The sequence below is a fragment of the Salvia hispanica genome, chromosome 1 (assembly GCF_023119035.1).
Source record: "Salvia hispanica cultivar TCC Black 2014 chromosome 1, UniMelb_Shisp_WGS_1.0, whole genome shotgun sequence".
NCBI classification, from domain to species: Eukaryota; Viridiplantae; Streptophyta; class Magnoliopsida; order Lamiales; family Lamiaceae; genus Salvia; species Salvia hispanica.
The window spans coordinates 7,779,692-7,798,606 of NC_062965.1; the positions used below are offsets into that span (position 1 = coordinate 7,779,692).

At 35.2% G+C, this 18,915-nt stretch overlaps 2 protein-coding genes across 2 annotated transcripts; one reads left to right on the forward strand and one right to left on the reverse strand.

Annotated features, from left to right (window-relative positions):
- Nucleotides 1-22: 22 nt before the first annotated feature.
- Nucleotides 23-1,683, reverse strand: LOC125186329. Its single transcript, XM_048082683.1, has 2 exons — nt 1,245-1,683; nt 23-1,191 (listed from the first exon to the last, which is right to left on the reverse strand). The coding sequence occupies exons 1-2, from the start codon at nt 1,681-1,683 to the stop codon at nt 23-25; spliced, it is 1,608 nt and encodes a 535-aa protein (XP_047938640.1).
- Nucleotides 1,684-8,041: 6,358 nt separating this feature from the next.
- LOC125202323 lies at nt 8,042-15,135 on the forward strand. The gene is made up of 24 exons (XM_048100702.1): nt 8,042-8,337; nt 10,455-10,669; nt 10,735-10,840; nt 10,930-11,031; nt 11,108-11,167; nt 11,279-11,357; nt 11,447-11,594; nt 11,683-11,806; nt 11,889-12,069; nt 12,156-12,184; nt 12,380-12,528; nt 12,653-12,755; nt 12,857-12,952; nt 13,035-13,090; nt 13,178-13,301; nt 13,403-13,465; nt 13,542-13,601; nt 13,674-13,835; nt 13,922-13,995; nt 14,075-14,168; nt 14,265-14,401; nt 14,491-14,571; nt 14,654-14,759; nt 14,858-15,135. Exons 1-24 carry the CDS (start codon nt 8,164-8,166, stop codon nt 14,927-14,929), a joined length of 2,595 nt encoding a protein of 864 aa, XP_047956659.1. The 5' UTR covers nt 8,042-8,163; the 3' UTR covers nt 14,930-15,135.
- Nucleotides 15,136-18,915: the final 3,780 nt, after the last annotated feature.

Below are 18,915 nucleotides of genomic sequence, written 5' to 3' on the forward strand. Positions count from 1 at the left end.
TCGACGTCCTCCATGAGTTGCATCATGTCACGCCATAAATGGTGGTGTTGGATTTTCTGCCAATCTTGGAAGCATATGATCTTGCCAATCTCTTCTTCCACCAAGTATTCTTCAGAGCTCCATCAGAAATTTTGGTTTCCACTTTGGGTGAATTTTCAGCTTTTGTTTTCTTCTCCTTCACTTTGGCATTTGATGCAGTCTCTTCTTTAGAAATTGATCCACCACATGAACCAAACATCCATTGCGGCAAAGAAAAATCCCCAAATGTGGACTCAATTTCTTGTGCCTTTTGGACTTCTACAACATGCACAACTTTGCACTCCTTTTCCTCTTCCTCACGACTCTTCATAGCATTATAGATAGATAAGATGTGGCGTTTGTTGCCCATATGAAGAGTGAGCTCTCCCCTCGCTGTATCTATCAATGTTTTTCCCGTTGCAAGGAATGGACGCCCCAGGATAAGCGGTACATTCACGTCTTCTTCCATATCCAATACTACAAAATCGACGGGAAATATGAAGTCGTGTACTTTCACAAGAACGTCCTCAACAATTCCTTTAGGATAGGTGACGGTTCTATCTGCCATCTGCAGTGTGATTGTAGTCGGCTTGAGAGTGTCGATCTTCATCTTTCTGAAAAACGATAATGGCATCAAATTTATGCTCGCTCCCAGATCACAAAGTGCCCTTGTCTGTTTGTCATTTCCAATGACGCATGAGATGTTGAAACTCCCAGGATCTTTAAGCTTGGCCGGTAGCTTTTTCTGAATTATGGCACTACAGTTTTCAGATATGTTCACCGTCTCATAGTCAGTCCACTTCTTCTTCTTGGAGAGCACATCTTTTAGGAACTTTGCATATGTAGGCATTTCTTGAAGTGCCTCCACCAATGGGATATTTAAGTTCACCTTCCTGAAGATGTCTAAGAACCTCGAGAACTGAGCATCTGTCTTCTTCTTCTGAACACGTTGAGGATAAGGGATCCTCACTTCAGCTGGAGTATGAGCTGTATGTGGTGTGAGTGAAGGTATAGTCATGTTCTCCTTAGGTGGAGTAGAAATTTGCACTGTCTCATCTTCTTCGACCAATTCTTCCTCTTCAGCTCTCTTTTCTGCTACTCTACCCTCATTCTCGGATGGCATTGAAGGTCCCTCGTAGTTTGTTCCACTCTCAGATGTATAGTTTTGCAGTCCTTGGGATTGACAATGGTGTGTGAGGGAAACTGGTCCGGTTGATGTTGAATACCCACAGCCTGTGAAATCTGGCTCATCTGAGTATCGATGCTCTTCATGTGAATGCCTAGGCTCTGCACATCTGTCTCTACTTGCTTCAGTCTCTTATCAGAATTAGCCATTATTTCCCCTGTCTGCTTCATAAACGTCATCAAGACATCTCCAAGCTCATTCTTCTTCGGCTCAATGATTTGTCCGTTCGACACTTGAAACCCCGGAGGTGGCTGCAAGGCGTTGTGAGGATTCCCATAAGACAAATTAGGATGTGCCTTATTCCCAAAGCTATTGAAGTTACCACCGCCTTGATGGTGGCGGTAGTTGTTGTTGAAATTCCGATTGTTGCCGCCTTGGTGCACGTAATTCACCTCTTCACTTTCGAGCCCGGTTGGCTCTGTTTCCATACTGCTGAACTTACTAGTCAAGAAATCCAGCTGCTTGGCCATCATGTCCATCTTGTCAACATCCGATGCGGACGCCACCCTGTAGGTTTTGCTTCTCTCATTTTTCCACCCATCATCGTTGGAGGCCACCCTCTCAATCACCTCTAATGCCTCGTTTTATCCCAACCTAAGGAGTGACCCCCCCTACGCTCATATTCAATTCGCGTATTGCCTCCGGAGTGGCTCCTCTATGGAAGGTTACGATCTGTTGCCCCGGGCTTAACCCGTGATTGGGGCATCTCTTCATCAGGTGTTTGAATCTCTTCCATGCTTCGTTAATATTCTCTTGAGGAAGCATTGCATAAGAGATGACTTCAGCTTGACGCTTTAGTGCCTCACTCGGTGGGTAGTACTTATCCAAGAAGAGCTCAACCATTGCGTCCCAAGTCTCGACCGAGTTGGGATCCATGCTATCATACCAATCCCTAGCGTCATCTTTCAAAGAAAAAGGGAACAATCTGAGGCGAATCTGATCATCGGATACCCCATTAGCCTTCACCGTGTTGCTGATTTGTATGAATTTGGTCAAGTGCTTGTTGGCATCTTCTGAACCTGTTCCACCAAATGCGTGTGCCTCTGCCCTGTTTATCAATCCCGACTTTAACTCAAAGCTGTTGGCCGCAATCCCAGCATTATTGATTGGTGGATTGTTAACCCATCTATATGCATACAGATTCTGCACAGGCTGAATTGGTGGTCTTGCATTCTGCTCATCCAACTTCCTTTGCATGTTGGCCATCTGATCACAAAGTTGACGAATAACAGGATCCTCATTGTTGTTGTTCTCCGCGTCCGCCATTAGGATTGAAGATGGGCGTGGAGATGGACTAGGTGACGGAGTTCTCTGGACAGGAGAAGGTAGACGCCTATGACCGGGTGAAGATACCCGAATCCTTTGTTTCAACCTCCTCTGTGCGTTCCTCTTCCTGTTAGATGCTTCGATCTCAAGATCGATTGGCTCTAAAGGTGGACCTTTAGAACGCGTGTGCATACAACTTGCCCAAGGAAACACAAAAATTAGAGAACTCAAAATTAAAAATAAAAATAAAGCAAATAAAATCTAGATTAGTAATCTCTATTATTATCACGATATTAAGCTATATTGACACAAAATTGTCCCCGGCAACGGCGCCAAAAACTTGACTCAACTTTATTTTACCCAAATAATACCCGCAAGTGTACGGGGTTATCGTAGCAAACAGCAAGCAAGAGTATATCGTATCCCACAGAGACAATTTAGTGTAAACCTAAGTACCACGAACAAATTTCAACTACTATCCAGACGATCGAGAATTTTGGTTTTAAACTAACAACTACTAAAAGCATATAGAAACAAAGATTAAAATAAACACTTAAACAAGAAAACAATTAAGCAAGTTGTAGAAAATGATAGAGAAATATGCAGAATTCAAGGATCCGATGCACAACTCATAGCCTAACCCAATTGAAACCGATTTACCATTTAAAGTCTCCAGAATTGTTGAATCAATCACAAATATAGATTAAACCCCCTCCCGAGGTGAGAAATTCGTAGATTAGGTGTAATAATTGAAGTCCCCTTCTAATTCTAAGACCTAACTCCTAATAGTTCGATTAGATTAAAGATCCCACTCAAAACCTCAACTCTCCCGAGTTTTATTGAATTAAGGTGTGAATTATTCTTCTTTCAAGGTTAAATATTTTATCTCCCGATTATTCTAAGAAACCCTACACTCCCAATTGGTGATCAAGCAATTGTTAGGAAAAAGCACAAGAATAATTCAAACAATTGCAAGAGCAAGATAAAAACGAAGTCAATTGGATTAAAACTATAAATCAATGCATCTTCACCAAGAATTCTACATAAAAGATGTTTAACTACTCATGTTCATGGTAGAAAACAAATAGAAACAAGGAAAAAACGGTGGAAATCATGATGTGAATCGCAATTGGCAGAGGAATTGAAGCTTGAATCTTCAATCTTCTTCCAAGAGTTCTTCACAAAGAGAGAGCGTGTTTTGTCGCTTGTGGAGAATGCCTAGAATTGACCTCATTCTTCCTTCTTATTCCCCTCTTCAAAAATAGCGTTTCTGCTTTGAAAAACGTCAGATTGACGGACCCGGCCGGGTGGAATTAATCCACTGGAAATTCACCCGGCCGGGTGGGACTTCTTTGGTACTCTCTGGAATCTCGCAGGCATAATTACGCCACCCGGCCGGGTGGAATTATAGGGTAATAATTCACCCGGCCGGGTGAGATTTTCTGGACAGCGCAGTGTTCGTATAACGGCCATAACTTTTTCTACCGAACTCCGATTGAGGCGTGCGAGATACCCACGCGAAGCTCTTTCGAAAGACGAAGAGATTGATATGCATTAGGGGCTGATTGGACTTCAAAATATCCAGTAAATATTGTCTCAAACCAAGGCTGCTGCACATCCACATATTTTGTACCTTTTTCTACACATTCTTAACAAAATGGTCAACATACCAACATAATAGAGAAGTAGATATAAACACGTCCAATAATAGACAAAATATGATCAAATTCATACATAACCACCCTCTAAAACCATGTAAAATCCAAGTATGTCACGGTATCACTTCATGTAAAAATTTATCGTACCCCCAAATCAAAAGTTCTGGATCCGCCACTGTTCATAGCATGCTTGTCAATGAAATTATGGAATTTGACATTGTAGAGTTTGAGGTCTTGGAGTTAGTCTTAAATGTATTTATTTATGATAATTATAATTAATTTGGATTTTTAATTGAGAGATTTTATGTGCTGAAGAAATTGTATAACCTTAAAAGAAAGAGATAACGACTTCCCATATATAAAATAGTTAATGCATCAAGAATACATGGGAGCGAATATAACTGATTGAATTGATTGGTGTACATATAGGGTCAAAATTGCAAGACGGGTCTTTGTGTTTTCCTTTCTACTCTTTAATGTAATAATAAGTATATGTTCAGCACAATAACTAAATCTCATGTGGATGTTTCCGGATTGTCCGTTGTGTTAATCTAATGGATGATATTTGTAGGATGTTGATAGCTCAAAATGAGTTATTTTTAGGCAAAACACATTCTTAGGTCCTTATACTTAAGTCAAAATGTTAATTAGGTTTTTGTACAATTTTTTCGTTTTAATAAGTCTTTATACTTTTCACAATATTTTTATCAGGTCCTCGTACGATTTTTCGTTTTAGTAGGTCCTTATACTTTTATCATAACTTTCATTAAGTCCTTATACAATATTTTATTTTAGGGACTTTTTTTCATTTATCTTGGATAATAATCTAAATTTAATTAAACTTAATGAACTTTTTAATATTCCATTATTTAACTTAGCATAGTCTACGAAGATAATATCATCTTGTTATCCAATAATCTCAGTAAGTTGTAGAGAATAATAAAAAGATTAATCGTGATGATTGAAGATTAAAACCGAAGTTTTTATTTATTGAATAACTATCCGAATTTTCAATTGATTATTTATATTTATATTGAAAGATACGTTTTCCTGAATATTTATAATCATAAGATAAGTTAAATATAAAAGGTTCATTAAAATTAATTAATTAAATATAAACTATTATCTAATATAAAAGTAAAAAAATATCTTAAAATAAAAAATTGTATAAGGACCTAATAAAATTTATAATCAAAGTATAAGCACCTATTAAAACGAAAAAATTGTACGAGAATGTGATGAAATTTATGAGAAAGTTATAAGGACCTATTAAAACGAAAAAATTGTACGAGGACCTAATGAACATTTTGAATAAAGTATAAGGACCTAAGAATATGTTTTGCCTTATTTTTAAAGTGCTTCTTTGTATAAATTAAGTATATGACAAAGTGATACGGGGGCATTATGGTATAAAGATATTATGATTCTAAATACTACCCTATAAATTATTCCAATAAATAATAGATATTATATTTTTTTGACTTTTCGATTTATATTGATCAATGTAACTGCTAAATTTAATGGTCCTTTAAGAAATATTTATAGATGATAAGTTAAAAAATAGAGAGAATAAACACTTAAAAAGTTTCTATATTCGAGTAATGAATTAATGGATTATGAAATTAGTAACTCCGAAATTTAGTGGTCCTTTAATTAGAAACCTCGGATTAAGTAAATTTTCCTAAGAACGATTTAAAATTCTAATCCACCGTGAAATAGAATATTTATATCTTGACTTATAGTGTAATATATAATATATTATAAAATAATTCGAATAGTATTTGTGGACTTTAAAATATTAAAAAATATAAATATATTTTATGATAGAAATAAATTTAATTTAAAAACTAAGATCTTAATTTGCTCTTAAAAATATTTGACTCATTTATTTAAGATGTGCACCCAATGTCATAATGAGTAGTCGCAAACCCTTAACACTCATATTGCTGCGACGCCAACATTAAAAAATACCCAAATTACTTTGGCTTTAGGTCTGTCTCAAATTAATGTATTGAATCAGAAATTCACAGTGGTTATAGATCTCCTTGGATGCAAAGCTACCACGTTTTTAATGAGCCAACCGCAAACAAAATATCCAAATGTATAAAATTGACTGAATACTAAATTATTGGCCAATAATATAACATAGGCGGATGTGGGAAGAGTTGTGCCTATCATACCTATTATTAGTACAATTAATAAATATTTTTGGAATTACTGAATTTCATTCGATATTTGGTTTTATACATCTTTTATAAATTATTATACAAATAATAAGAGATTTATTTTTATGATCGCATTAACGCATCTAAATAATTATAACTTATTATTCGCTTCAAACACATTTATACATTGAATTAAGTATATTATTAAGATGCGTATTAATTTTTGTTGCGATACAAATTTATGAAGTTACAGATAAAATCTATTCTAATTGTACTCCCAATATATTAGCAGACTACTCCATTATTTATATACCATTAATTAATTTGTGACATAAACCAAGTAGTACATAATTTAGATTTAGTTTCTTATTATATTGTACTCAGCTACCTTACCTTTACTTTTTGTGGTGAAATGTGAATGATATATAGTTCCACGTCTCCTCCACAAGAATACAAAAATCGCAAAAAATAAAATTCCGAAAGTTTGAACAAGAATCTTATGTTGACAAATTAGCTACTAGAGGAAAATTAAGAAAAGTATTTTGTTACATAACATGATTCCGAAAGTATTTATGCTCAAACTTTGTTAATATGATTACGACAAATATGTCAATTAATAGACCCATTTCGTATAATTAATCAACTTAATCTAGAGTTTTCGTGGTACTGCCAGAAAACAAGTCGTGGCCTCTTTTGTTGCCATTCCTTTTGATTATATTGTAATTGAAATATTATATGTCTTCTTCTAGTAATTCAATTAGTAATTTAATCTAATTTATTTTATTACTAGCTAGCAACAAGCGCAAGCAAGAACATGTAAGTATGCAGTCAATAATATTGTTTAAGACTAATTTTTTTAGGGATAATAGGTTAGTGGTAGAGGAAATAACTCAATAAAGTTCAAATTTCACTATCGTCTTTAGAGTCAAAGTCTATCATATGTTTGATTTTTCATTTACGTGGATTGCTTATTGCAATAAAAATATCTAGTAGTAACACTATGCAGTCAGAGTTGAGAGACGTGTTGCGACATTGTTTAACAAAATTTTGCTACAATCACACATGCATTTATACTTTTTTGTGACACAAAAATATAGGAGTAAGTAAATAAAGGTTGTTATTTTTAGAATTGGAAACCAATTTTATGATATCTATTAATCATGTAACTAAATTTCGCTACATCTTTGGCTATCACAAATTATTGTTTGACACATTTGTGTCACAATGTCTCTCTTTTTCTCAGATACAAAATTGTATTACTATATTTTATTATTGATGAAACTATTTTTTTTTCAATAAATGATTATAGAAAGACAGTTACATTTTTACATGTCATGAAAAATATAATACTACTCCATAACTACACTTATATATGTCTCCAAAATCAGCTTAGACCCTTAAATATCACAAATTTTTTTTTTACATTTGAAGTGTCATAACTCTTCAAAAACTATGTCTCAACCGGAACATTTTATCGTAGTGACAACAATTTTATATATACATGAACATTCTGACATGCCCATATTAATATGTAGTACCTAAAGTCCACATGATCGCAATAAATACTCCAATATTGAGTACTCATTGTAAGTAAATATAGCAGTATATGCAGAAATGCACAAAAATACACATGCTAAGCGCATTTTTTTAATCGAGATAATTTAAAATTTGCATAAATTTAATAGGCCAATAGCAATTTACAAATAAGACAGAAAATTGTGGGCACTTTGCATTCCCTTATCTAAAAATTGGTATTGTGATAACGAAATTCCCTCCAACTATTTCTTTCTACCTTCTTCTTCTTCTTCTACTCTCTGTCTCTTTCTCTCTCTAAAGAGGAAGTGTAATGCAGTTAAATTGAGATTTGAAGATGAGAGTGGCGGTGGTAGGAGGCGGAGTGAGTGGGCTGGTTGCGGCGTATGTGGCGGCGGAGGGCGGCGTGGAGGTGGTGCTCTATGAGAAGGAGGATTACTTAGGCGGCCATGCCAAGACCTTTGATGTTGATGCAACTTCTCTTGACCTCGGATTTATGGTTTTCAATCGAGTAAGTCATTTTCTACTCGATAATTCTTTTTTTTTTTGTTATAAAATTACGTTAACATAAGGTTTTGGAATAAATTATGTTAACATAAGATTTTGGCATTTTTGCTCCAAAAAATAACAAATGTAGTTCTGGATTTACCATCATTTCGGACAAGCTTTTGTAAGTTACTTAAAAGCGAAAATATCACTAATATTTGATTTTGTGTCGAAAAATCTATCTTCTTATTACATGACATTACTTTATTGACACGAGTTTTAATATATATAATTAAAATTTGATTGTATTATAGTATTAAATAATTTAGATCTATTTATAAAAAATGTAAAAAATAAAATGAGACATTTGATAAGAATTGTTAAAATAAAAAGGGGGATGAGGGAGTATTTGAGTAATAAAGTGTCGGACGAAAGCCAACTAGAACGCCGGATTAAATAAGTTCACAATTTTTTCTATGTAATTTTTATCCGTAAATTGATACATAGACTAATTATCATTTCTATTGAAGTATTTTAGTTAGTGATTATTCTAGCAACATATAATGGAAATGTCCTAGGAAACAATATCGGATATTGGATAATAGTGACTAGTGAGAACAAACTTAATCATGTTGGCATGATTAGTTAGTACTACTATTACATTTGTTGAGTGATTGAGGACTCTTATAATCCTTGGTTTACTTAAGTTAGGAAAAAGTTTATTTACAATTGGAGACAATGATGTGACTTCTTCTACCTTAGTTTTTTTAATTTTTTATGCTGAAAGTAGCTATCACATTTATGTGGTATAAAAGTCCATATGGACTTTATGGTTTTAATAGTTTTAATCAAACTGTTTTATTTTTTATTTTTTGAATACTCCGTACATGGGTTTATGGTTTTATTTAAGGCCGATATTATATTTTTGAAATATTAATAAAAACAGTACTTTGCATTTAATAAATTGACTCTCAAAAGAAAAAGAAAATCGCATGAATTATAAGGGGGAAATGCCAGCTAAGCAATGGGGTAGACTATGGACTGCAGTCGTTATCGTTTGCGTGGCTGTAGCTTTGTACTTTACTGTTACATAGGGCCCATAATCTTTGGGCTTTTAGGCTTTTTTTCTTTTTCAAAATTATCATTTTCATGTGGTCCATACAGTTTTTAACAGATATTTTTATTAAATTCGACCATTGGATTTAAGCATGACATAAGAGTATTTGTATTCCTTTCAGTCTCCGAAAAGTATGAACATTTAGTTCGACACGAGTTTCAATATATAATTTATAAAGTTGAGAGTGGACTTCACATCATTAGTATTGTAATGTAATGGTATAAGTTGTAAATAAAATTATGTGTAAGGGTAATGTGTTGTTTAACTATTCCAAAATAGAAAGTTCATATTTTTCAATGAAGGACGACTAATAAGGATATAGTTTATACTTTTCAAAGACGAAAGGGATAATAATTTGGTTTATAATTATTTAATTTAATAATTTATATTGGTGTTGATTATTGAAATAATAAATAGTGCAAACACCTTATTCTAGCCAAACCTAAAGGGTAAAAATTATCCATGAGAAATTTACCCTTTAAGCATATGCACACTGTACGATTTAACCTTGTAAAAATTGTGCACTCAATTTAATTGTTAAATTGTGCAGCAAAAAGTTACGCGATTTTACGACATTAGTATGTAACAGTGTAAATAACACTCTTAAACGATTTTACGAATTTTACTTTTAAACATGCGAATCAAGAAACTTTTTAGTTTTAACTATATTTAAATAACTTCATCAAGAATAATTTTGTACATGTATTATTTCCATGTTATTATGTGACAACATGACAACCAAATTAAGTTGAATTATGCAATCTCATCACGATTTTGAAGTTGAATTCGATAAATGTTATATGTAACCTCTTTTGTTAAAAAAAATAAGAGTTTTCAATTGCTCTCTTATAGTTCTTGAATTTTAAAATGTGTACGATGTGGAAGCTAACTGCTTTTGTAGTAAATCTTTGATGCCTAAAACATAATGAGTTATGATTTCACATTGTCCATGAATTCTAGTTGATCAACATTTTCATGAAACGAGTGAAATCAACAACAGTTTATCAAGGTGAGATATTTGTCAGGTGACTTATCCAAACATGATGGAATTCTTTGAGAATCTTGGAGTTGAGATGGAGCTCTCGGACATGTCCTTCTCAGTGAGCTTAGACAATGGCCGAGGCTGCGAATGGGGCAGTCGTGCTCTGTCTGGATTATTTGCACAGAAGAAGAATGTGTTGAATCCCTACTTTTGGAATATGATCAGAGAAATCATCAAGTTCAAGAATGATGTGCTCGAGTAATTACTAAGCTTCACACCTCACACCTTTGCTGGTATTCTTTTGCTGATCTTCGTTATTGCAGTTACCTCGAAGATCTTGAAAACAATCCAGATGTCGATAGGAATCAGACACTTGGGAGCTTCGTGCAATCACGTGGTTACTCTGAGCTCTTTCAAAAGGCCTATCTTGTGAGAGATTTTTAATATATTTATGTTATTATTGTGTATGAATTTGATGGAAGCAGTTTGGTTATGTGTGTTTTCATATGTTTGATTAGATTCCAATCTGTGGCTCGATCTGGTCATGCTCTTCCGAAGGAGTGATGAGCTTCTCTGCATATTCGATACTTTCATTTTGTCGTAACCACCATCTTCTGCAGGTATTTTCTTGTTAGACCATTCGTGTTTTCTTCCAATTTGAGCCGATACTCGTTGAGCTAATGATGTGTTGCGCAGCTCTTTGGCCGCCCTCAATGGCTTACTGTGAAGTGTCGTTCACGAACTTATGTCAATAAGGTAGTACTTCGACATCTCTCTCTTTTTCTTCGTTTTAAAATTATAGTTAAGCATTTATCATGGAATATGTTTATCTTATGTTGAGATTCTGAGATGAATTTGTTGCAACAGATGAAGAAAGTGCTGGAAAGTAGAGGGTGTGAGTTAAGAACGAATGCTGAAGTATGTTCGATTTCAGGAAACGATGAAGGTGCGTACTAGGTAGCTTTCGATTATATTTTTTCTTCATGTTTCATGCTACTATATGAACTGCAATGTTGATGTGATTAAGAGTTTCAGGCTGCGTTGTAAGGACCGAGGACGGCTCAGAAGAAGCGTACGATGGGTGCATAATTGGTGCTCATGCTCCGGATGCTCTGAAGATGTTAGGAGAACAGGCGACGTACGATGAACTAAGAATACTTAGTGCTTTTCAGTATGCCTATAGGTGTTCCATCGAACCTATCCCTCACCGTCTGTTTCTCATGCTTGTTATTCGAAACCGCAAAAATTCATTCTCTGACCTTGATGAGCAGTGACATTTACCTTCACCGCGACATAAGTCTAATGCCCAAAAACCCGGCAGCATGGAGCGCTTGGAACTTTCTTGGATCCATCAATGACAAAGTTTGTGTCACATATTGGCTCAACATTCTACAGGTAACCTTTGCCATGGAAGTTTTCCGTTGTCCCTTCTGCCGGTGCTGATGTTAAAAAAGTTGCATTTTTCCATTTTGTGTAGAACATTGAGGAGAAGGGGCTACCTTATCTGGTGACGCTCAACCCTCCTTCCACACCTCAACACACGCTGCTGAAGTGGTCGACTGGCCACCCCATTCCCTCAGTTGCTGCGTCTAAAGCTTCATCTCAGCTAGATCTCATACAAGGGAAGAGAAGGATATGGTTCTGTGGAGCATATCAAGGTGCATGGAAAAGCCATTTTCACTTATGCACAACGCCATCTACTCCCACTACATACTTATGTTGTTTCTTTGTATTGTTCTCTCAGGCTATGGCTTTCACGAGGATGGACTAAAGGTACGTGCACGACTAAAGCACACAGTTATGTTCATAGATTTAAGAAAAAGTGACAGATTTTTCCTAAGATAACACATTTTAAGTGGCCAATCAATATTTAGAATCCTTTTCATGTATTAATACAACATTTTCAATTGAATTCATTAGAAGAGTTGATCATGGATTGTAAGCTTAACATTTTAAGTCTTACAACAGGCAGGAATAAATGCTGCCAATGGCTTACTTAGAAAAAACTGTATGCTAAAGAGCAACCCCAAATACATGGTACCTACTTGGCTTGAAACGGGGGCGCGTTTTCTTGTTACTAGGTTTCTTGAACGTCTTATAGCTACAGGCAGCCTAACGTAAGTTGCAGATGCAATACTCTTTCTTCTTGTCTTTTCCATTAGTATATTTTAGAAAATGGAAAATTTTGAGATTTAGTGCCCGCAGCCCTCGTGTGTAACATTATAACACGTGCTGCGACAGATTATTGGAGATCGGAGGTACTATGTACACCTTCGAAGGCAGCAGGAAAGGTAGCTTCTTGAAAGTGACTTTGAGAGTGCATACTCCACAGTTTTATTGGAAGGTAGTGATATATTTTATTTGTGTCTTGGAATACAATTTGTACATCGGAAATCCGAGTATAATTGTCCAGTGATGAATCGTTTTTATGGTTGCCTTGTTTAGGTTGCAAAAGAAGCAGATTTAGGCCTAGCTGATGCATACATTAATGGTGACTTTTCTTTTGTTGATAAGAATGAAGGTTTGCTCAACCTTTTCATGGTGAGGGAATGAATCCAAATTTATCTTCAATGTTGAACTTCTGTTCCTGGTAACAGTGGCTAACCCGAATTCCATTTTGCAGTTGTTTATCGCGAATAGAGATTTGAATAATTCAACTGCACAGCCGAATAACAGAAGGTAATAACTTGAAACAGATTTTCTGTGTTCATATGATGCGATTATTTACAATAACTGTACGGTGAATTTGACCTTGTACGCTTGTAGAGGATGGTGGACACCGATGCTTTTCACATCAGCAGTGGCTTCTGCAAAATATTTTTTCCAGCATGTGTCAAGGCAGAACACAGTAACTCAGGCACGGCGTAATATCTCAAGACATTATGACTTAGTAAGTTCCCTACTATTTCCATTTCTCTCTTTCAAGTTAACTGTGTGTACTCGTACAGTCTACTTAACGCGGATCCTAAATTTGTCTGTGTTGTTTGCCAGAGCAACGAACTCTTCTCGCTCTTTCTGGACGAAACAATGACATATTCCTGTGCAATATTCAAGGTGAAGAGCTCTTCTTATATTTTTTTTTAGAAAATATACACCTAATGTTGCTGATCCCTTCTAATTATATTGATAGTCTGAAGGTGAAGACCTGAAGATTGCTCAGCTCAGGAAAATTTCTCTTCTAATTGAAAAGGTGATTTTTTTAATTGCTTCAATCTAGAAAAATGGAAATTTAAAAGGTGATGTTAATTGATCATATTTATAGGCAAAGATCAGCAAGGATGATCACATTTTGGAGATCGGGTGTGGTTGGGGAACTTTAGCAATTGAAGTTGTTAAAAGAACCGGCTGCAAATACACCGGTATCACCTTATCCGAACAGCAGCTGCAATATGCTGAACTCAAAGTAAAGGAAGCCGGCCTGCAGGTTTTAATAACTCTATCTGAAAACAGTTTAATTATTCAAGTTATATGAAATTTCATTACAATACATTGTGTTAAACATTGCATCAGGATCGCATAAAATTCCTTCTATGTGACTACAGACAGTTGCCAAACAATGTGAAATATGACAGGATAATATCATGGTAAATTTCTTTTCTTCATTTTTTTCAAATGGGAGTATTTATAACACTGATATTTATGTCAGAATTTTGGTAAGTGCAGTGAGATGTTAGAAGCTGTAGGTCATGAGTTCATGGAAGAGTTTTTCAGGTGCTGTGAATCCGTGTTAGCAATAGATGGCCTTCTCGTTCTTCAGGTCAGTCCGGTGCTATCTGGGAGAAACCACGCGCTTACATCACTACTAGTGCTATGATTCTATTTGTTGAAGTATGTGCAATGCTGTGTTTGTCAGTTCATATCTATACCAGATGAGAGGTACGATGAATATAGGCATAGTTCAGACTTCATCAAAGAGTATATATTCCCAGGAGGTTGCCTGCCTTCACTAAGCCGAGTAACATCAGCCATGGCTGCTGCCTCGAGATTCTGGTAATCAAAACTACAGTCTACGGTTATACCTCATTATGCACAAGGCCAAATTTAACGAGAGAAGAAGTTAACACGCCACGTTTATGCAGTGTGGAGCACCTTGAAGACTTTGGAGTCCATTACTACCAGACACTCAGATGCTGGCGCGAAAACTTCCTCAAAAATGAAAGGTAAGAATCAAGAAAAAAAATCAGCTTCAAGTGAGAAAGCCATCCTAATCCTAGACTTTTTCGATAATTCTGTGGTTTGCAGTCAAATAAAGGATCTGGGATTCAACGACAAGTTCATCCGAACGTGGGAGTATTACTTCGACTATTGTGCTGCAGGATTCAAAACTTGTACACTAGGAAACTATCAGGTTTACAAACTTATAGCTGCTGCTGTTTCCTGAATCTTTGTAGAATTTTAGCAATGAATATTGAAACTTTTTACGACCTGGTGTTCTTTTCTTTCCAGATTGTGTTCAGTCGACCTGGAAATGTCGCAGCATTTGGTGATCCTTACAAGGGTGTTCCTTCTGCTTATTGACCGGAAATTTTTTCTCGTCTGCCACTATTTGCAGAGAGGTTCAATAGTAGTTTGACATTGTCAAATTATTATCATTGTTACTATTTTTTACGTTACTCCATTTTTAAAGGAACTCAAATTGGTATGCACTGTTTCATTCGTGTAAAAGTGACAGTAAAAGAAATGGTTGAATGATTTGTTGGTTTATATGAACTGATTCTTTATCAGTCTCAAGATTTAGACTTTGTTCAGTAAAATCAAATTTAATATGAAAAGGAAGCGAACTATGAAGAAAATATCCGTCTTGATCATGACGAAAATCCAAATATATATTGCTCAAGAAATCAGATAGATACACAAAACTGTCAATTTGTACAGAGGTGGGAACCAGGAAGCAAATGGAAGATCCTATAACTTCACTATATAATGACAAGCAATCATATGTTTTTATAATACAATGCACACACTACGCTAATATTAATATGCTTTCCAGATGAGGAAACTGAGATAATATACCAATACTCATGAGATTCCTGAAACCATGAACCCGGTGTCTTCCTTTGGTTTACTCATATACTTCAAGAAAATTGTGACAGAATAAGGCAAGATTCCGTTTTAGTTGTATGTCTGCGATCCAGGGGAAGATCAGTTCTCCACTGGAAAAAAAACTGATGTCTCACAACACCACCAGAAAGTTACTGGCAGACGATCTAATCAATCCGGTCTACATTATCCTACAGATGCAAGAATCTGATTCGTCCTCTTCTGAGTCGCTCACGTCACTGCAAGGCAAAAGAACGGAACATTCATTAATGAGGAGTATGAAGAGCTACTGGTTTCCATTTGTAGCATCAATAAAGAACCTGCTGCTAATGTAAAGAAAATCTGTTTCACTTTAAATACATCGGCTTCCATACACTTGAGGCTCGAGAGATATATTTTGACTAATGTGTGAAACTATTCAGTACAACCAATGGCATATTATGATGAGCACCGTTGATCATAAACCGAAGAGCTACTGAAATTCTCTGTAAAACAAACTAAGCGCCACCAAAAATGTGTTGTATATATTCTTCCTAGCAACAAGTGTCGAGTGAAAGAAATAACGCAACCATGCAGTAATGGTGCTGAAGCCTATTATAACAGGGACGTCAGGTCGTGTACATTTAGCCAAACCATCAGTGATTAAAATGTTGAGCACCATAGGTGCAGATACTCACCAATGATCTGTTGAAACGTGTCGTGCTGTAGCATAATGATATGATTGGAAACAAAAAAAGAGCACAAAATCAGGCATTTCCACCAACAAAATCATCAAATCATCCATCATCTCTATAGTCTATACATACTAAAACAACATTGCTTTTCTGATTCTAAGTGATAGTAACTTAATGCAATTCCTTAGTCATAAATTGATCAGCATATATTGAAAAACTCAAGAACACAAGAATCAAATACAGCAGCATCAACAACATAAAACATCAAAAAAAGATCCTAGTTACCTAGGTTGAAATTCCAAGATTTCTGCAAGCTTATCTCCATTGTTATCCATCCAATGAACTTTCCTCTTAGGTTTATCCGACTTGTTCGCCAATCCACCGTTGCTCGAAGGCAACAGTGCTTTAGACTCATCACTCTCCTCAATCATAACTACCTTTGGAGACTCCAAGCTACTGTTCACCTCTATCTTCACACCATTATTACTCATATCCATCAACAAATCTAAACCTCACCAAAATCTCAATTGACAGACATCGATACTAACATTCATTCCCCTCAACCAAATCAAATCAAATCAAACCCCAGTCTCTAGAGCTAATCTCAGGAAACTCAACCGACTACTTCAGAAAAAGTCAACGCAGAGATTGACCAAAATAGCAATCAAATCACACAATCAGAAAACCTAAGGGGGGAAGTGCATTGAAGAGATCCTGAGAAGAAGAGTAGAGCCCCTGATTTGGGGCAAACTATCAATAGCAGAAAACAAACTGCTTCTTCGACGAATCAGAATTTCAACATCGATACACAATACTCTGATAAGTTAGTTAGCACAGACTGCTACGATTTGATGAAAACCAGTTGAATTGAAATTGAAAGATTTGAAGTGTGTGAGAGAGAGAGAGAGGTGTTGATGTAGTTTGTTGGCAGCGGTGAAGGCTTTATGTGAGTGATATTTGATGATAATTAAATCATCAAAACACTGATTATTTCCATATTCACGCCTGGTTCTTAATTGGCTGCTGAAAGGTCGTTAAATTGCTAGATTTGGCTGATAGATCCAACGGCTCAGATTTGACGGCCACTGGGGGTTTCTTGTTAGGTAATTTCGTTATCATTAATCAAGAGCTTTCTAATTTAATGTTGTACTACTACTATATTAATTCTGCCTTTTGTTTTCAATACATTTCCAATTTCATTCTTCAACGTGCGAATATTTCATAGTAATAGAAAGAGATAATACTCCAGTTGTTAATATCATAAACTATTATCAAAATATGGTATTTTCTAGAAATTTAAATGTGATCCTAAATATCATGAATTTAGGATTTTTTTGCTAATTTTCTAGTTATTGAAATGATGTTGTTATGAATTTTAAATTAAAATAATAACATGCCACCTCTCGCCCATTCTCTTCCACCTCACTTCTGTCTATTTTATCAATCATATATATATCCCACTAAAAATAAAATATTTTTCCTTTTAAATTATCTTATTAAAAATGAAACGTTTTCTAAAATGAAAATAACATTATAAATATCATAGATATCAAGAATATCCACAGTAGAGAGCTGCAAACGGAGGGCCACGGCGCGGGGGAGTATTGACGCGGCTGGGGGTGGGGGTGGGGGCGCTGTCGGGGCTGGCTATTGCACGACACCCCCAAAAACTCTTTTTTTGCCACCGGCGGTGGGAGAAAGAGTGTCCATCATTGTGGACACTCTAAAATATTGGAAATAACATTATAGATATCATAGATACTAAAATCATCACATAGATCTCACTCATCTGTTTTCCACTTTTTGTTTTCATACATTTCCAATTTCATTATTCAACGCGCCAATATTTCATAATAATAAATAAAAACAGATGATAGATGCTAAAATCATCGTAATTTGGTGTTATCTACTAGAAATTTAAATGTGCATATCATGAACTTAGAATTTATGTCAGTTTCCGGCTATTGATATGATGTTTTTATGAATTTTAAATTTTCAAATAAAAATTGACGTGCCATTGGCACCTCACCTATTTTCTTCCACCTCACACTTCTCTCCATCTCTATATCTCTATTCCTGAAAAATAGCAATAAAAATTCATGGATTCCATCCTAAAATCAATTGATGATAAAAGGAGGGATGCATGAGACTTATATAGTGATTTCAGTAATTTTTATATACCAATGTGGGATAATTGTATCTCTTAGTTTCAATTGCCAACACCCTCCCTCAAATTCTTTAAGGTGAAGCTTGGAGGGGTTAGACTTTTTTTACTGAGTGGTTAGACTACTAGTCCAAATTTTTAAGTCCAGATATACTATTGGATCAATGATATTTTTGGTTACAGCCCAAATAATACTGTTGGATCAATTAAATTTAAGCAATAGTCAAAGACCCGCACTGATACATAATAGAAATCTATGGATTTTATCCTAAAATCAATTGGTGATAGGAGGAGCCCATAAGATTTATATAGTGATTTTAGTTTTCTTTGTACACCGATATTGAATAATTATATTATACTCCCTCAATCCCAACTAAGTTGAGTTGTATTTCCTTTTGAAATGTCATAACTAAGTTGATGCATTTCCTTTTTTGAAAAAAAAATATTTAATCACTCTTACTTTATTCTATCACCTATTTTTATTTCAATTGTTAGACAATCTCATTAGACATAGCCTTATCTAGAGTAGTACTACCCTCATTCCATGTTAATTGAGTTTTTTTTTTCTATTTTGGAAAGTTTCAAGATAATTGAGTTATTTTTATTTTTGATAAAAAGTAATTCAC

Bases quoted from the DNA above. Each gene is read 5' to 3' on its own strand.
- LOC125202323 (XM_048100702.1), top strand. From the start codon at position 8,164: ATGAGAGTGGCGGTGGTAGGAGGCGGAGTGAGTGGGCTGGTTGCGGCG. The intron at 11,807-11,888 runs GTAACCTTTGCC...CATTTTGTGTAG, and splicing joins ATTGGCTCAACATTCTACAG to AACATTGAGGAGAAGGGGCT. The intron at 13,466-13,541 runs GTGAAGAGCTCT...TTATATTGATAG, and splicing joins ATTCCTGTGCAATATTCAAG to TCTGAAGGTGAAGACCTGAA.
- LOC125186329 (XM_048082683.1), bottom strand. From the start codon at position 1,683: ATGGACATGATGGCCAAGCAGCTGGATTTCTTGACTAGTAAGTTCAGC. The intron at 1,192-1,244 runs GTATTCAACATC...GTCAATCCCAAG, and splicing joins CCAGATTTCACAGGCTGTGG to GACTGCAAAACTATACATCT.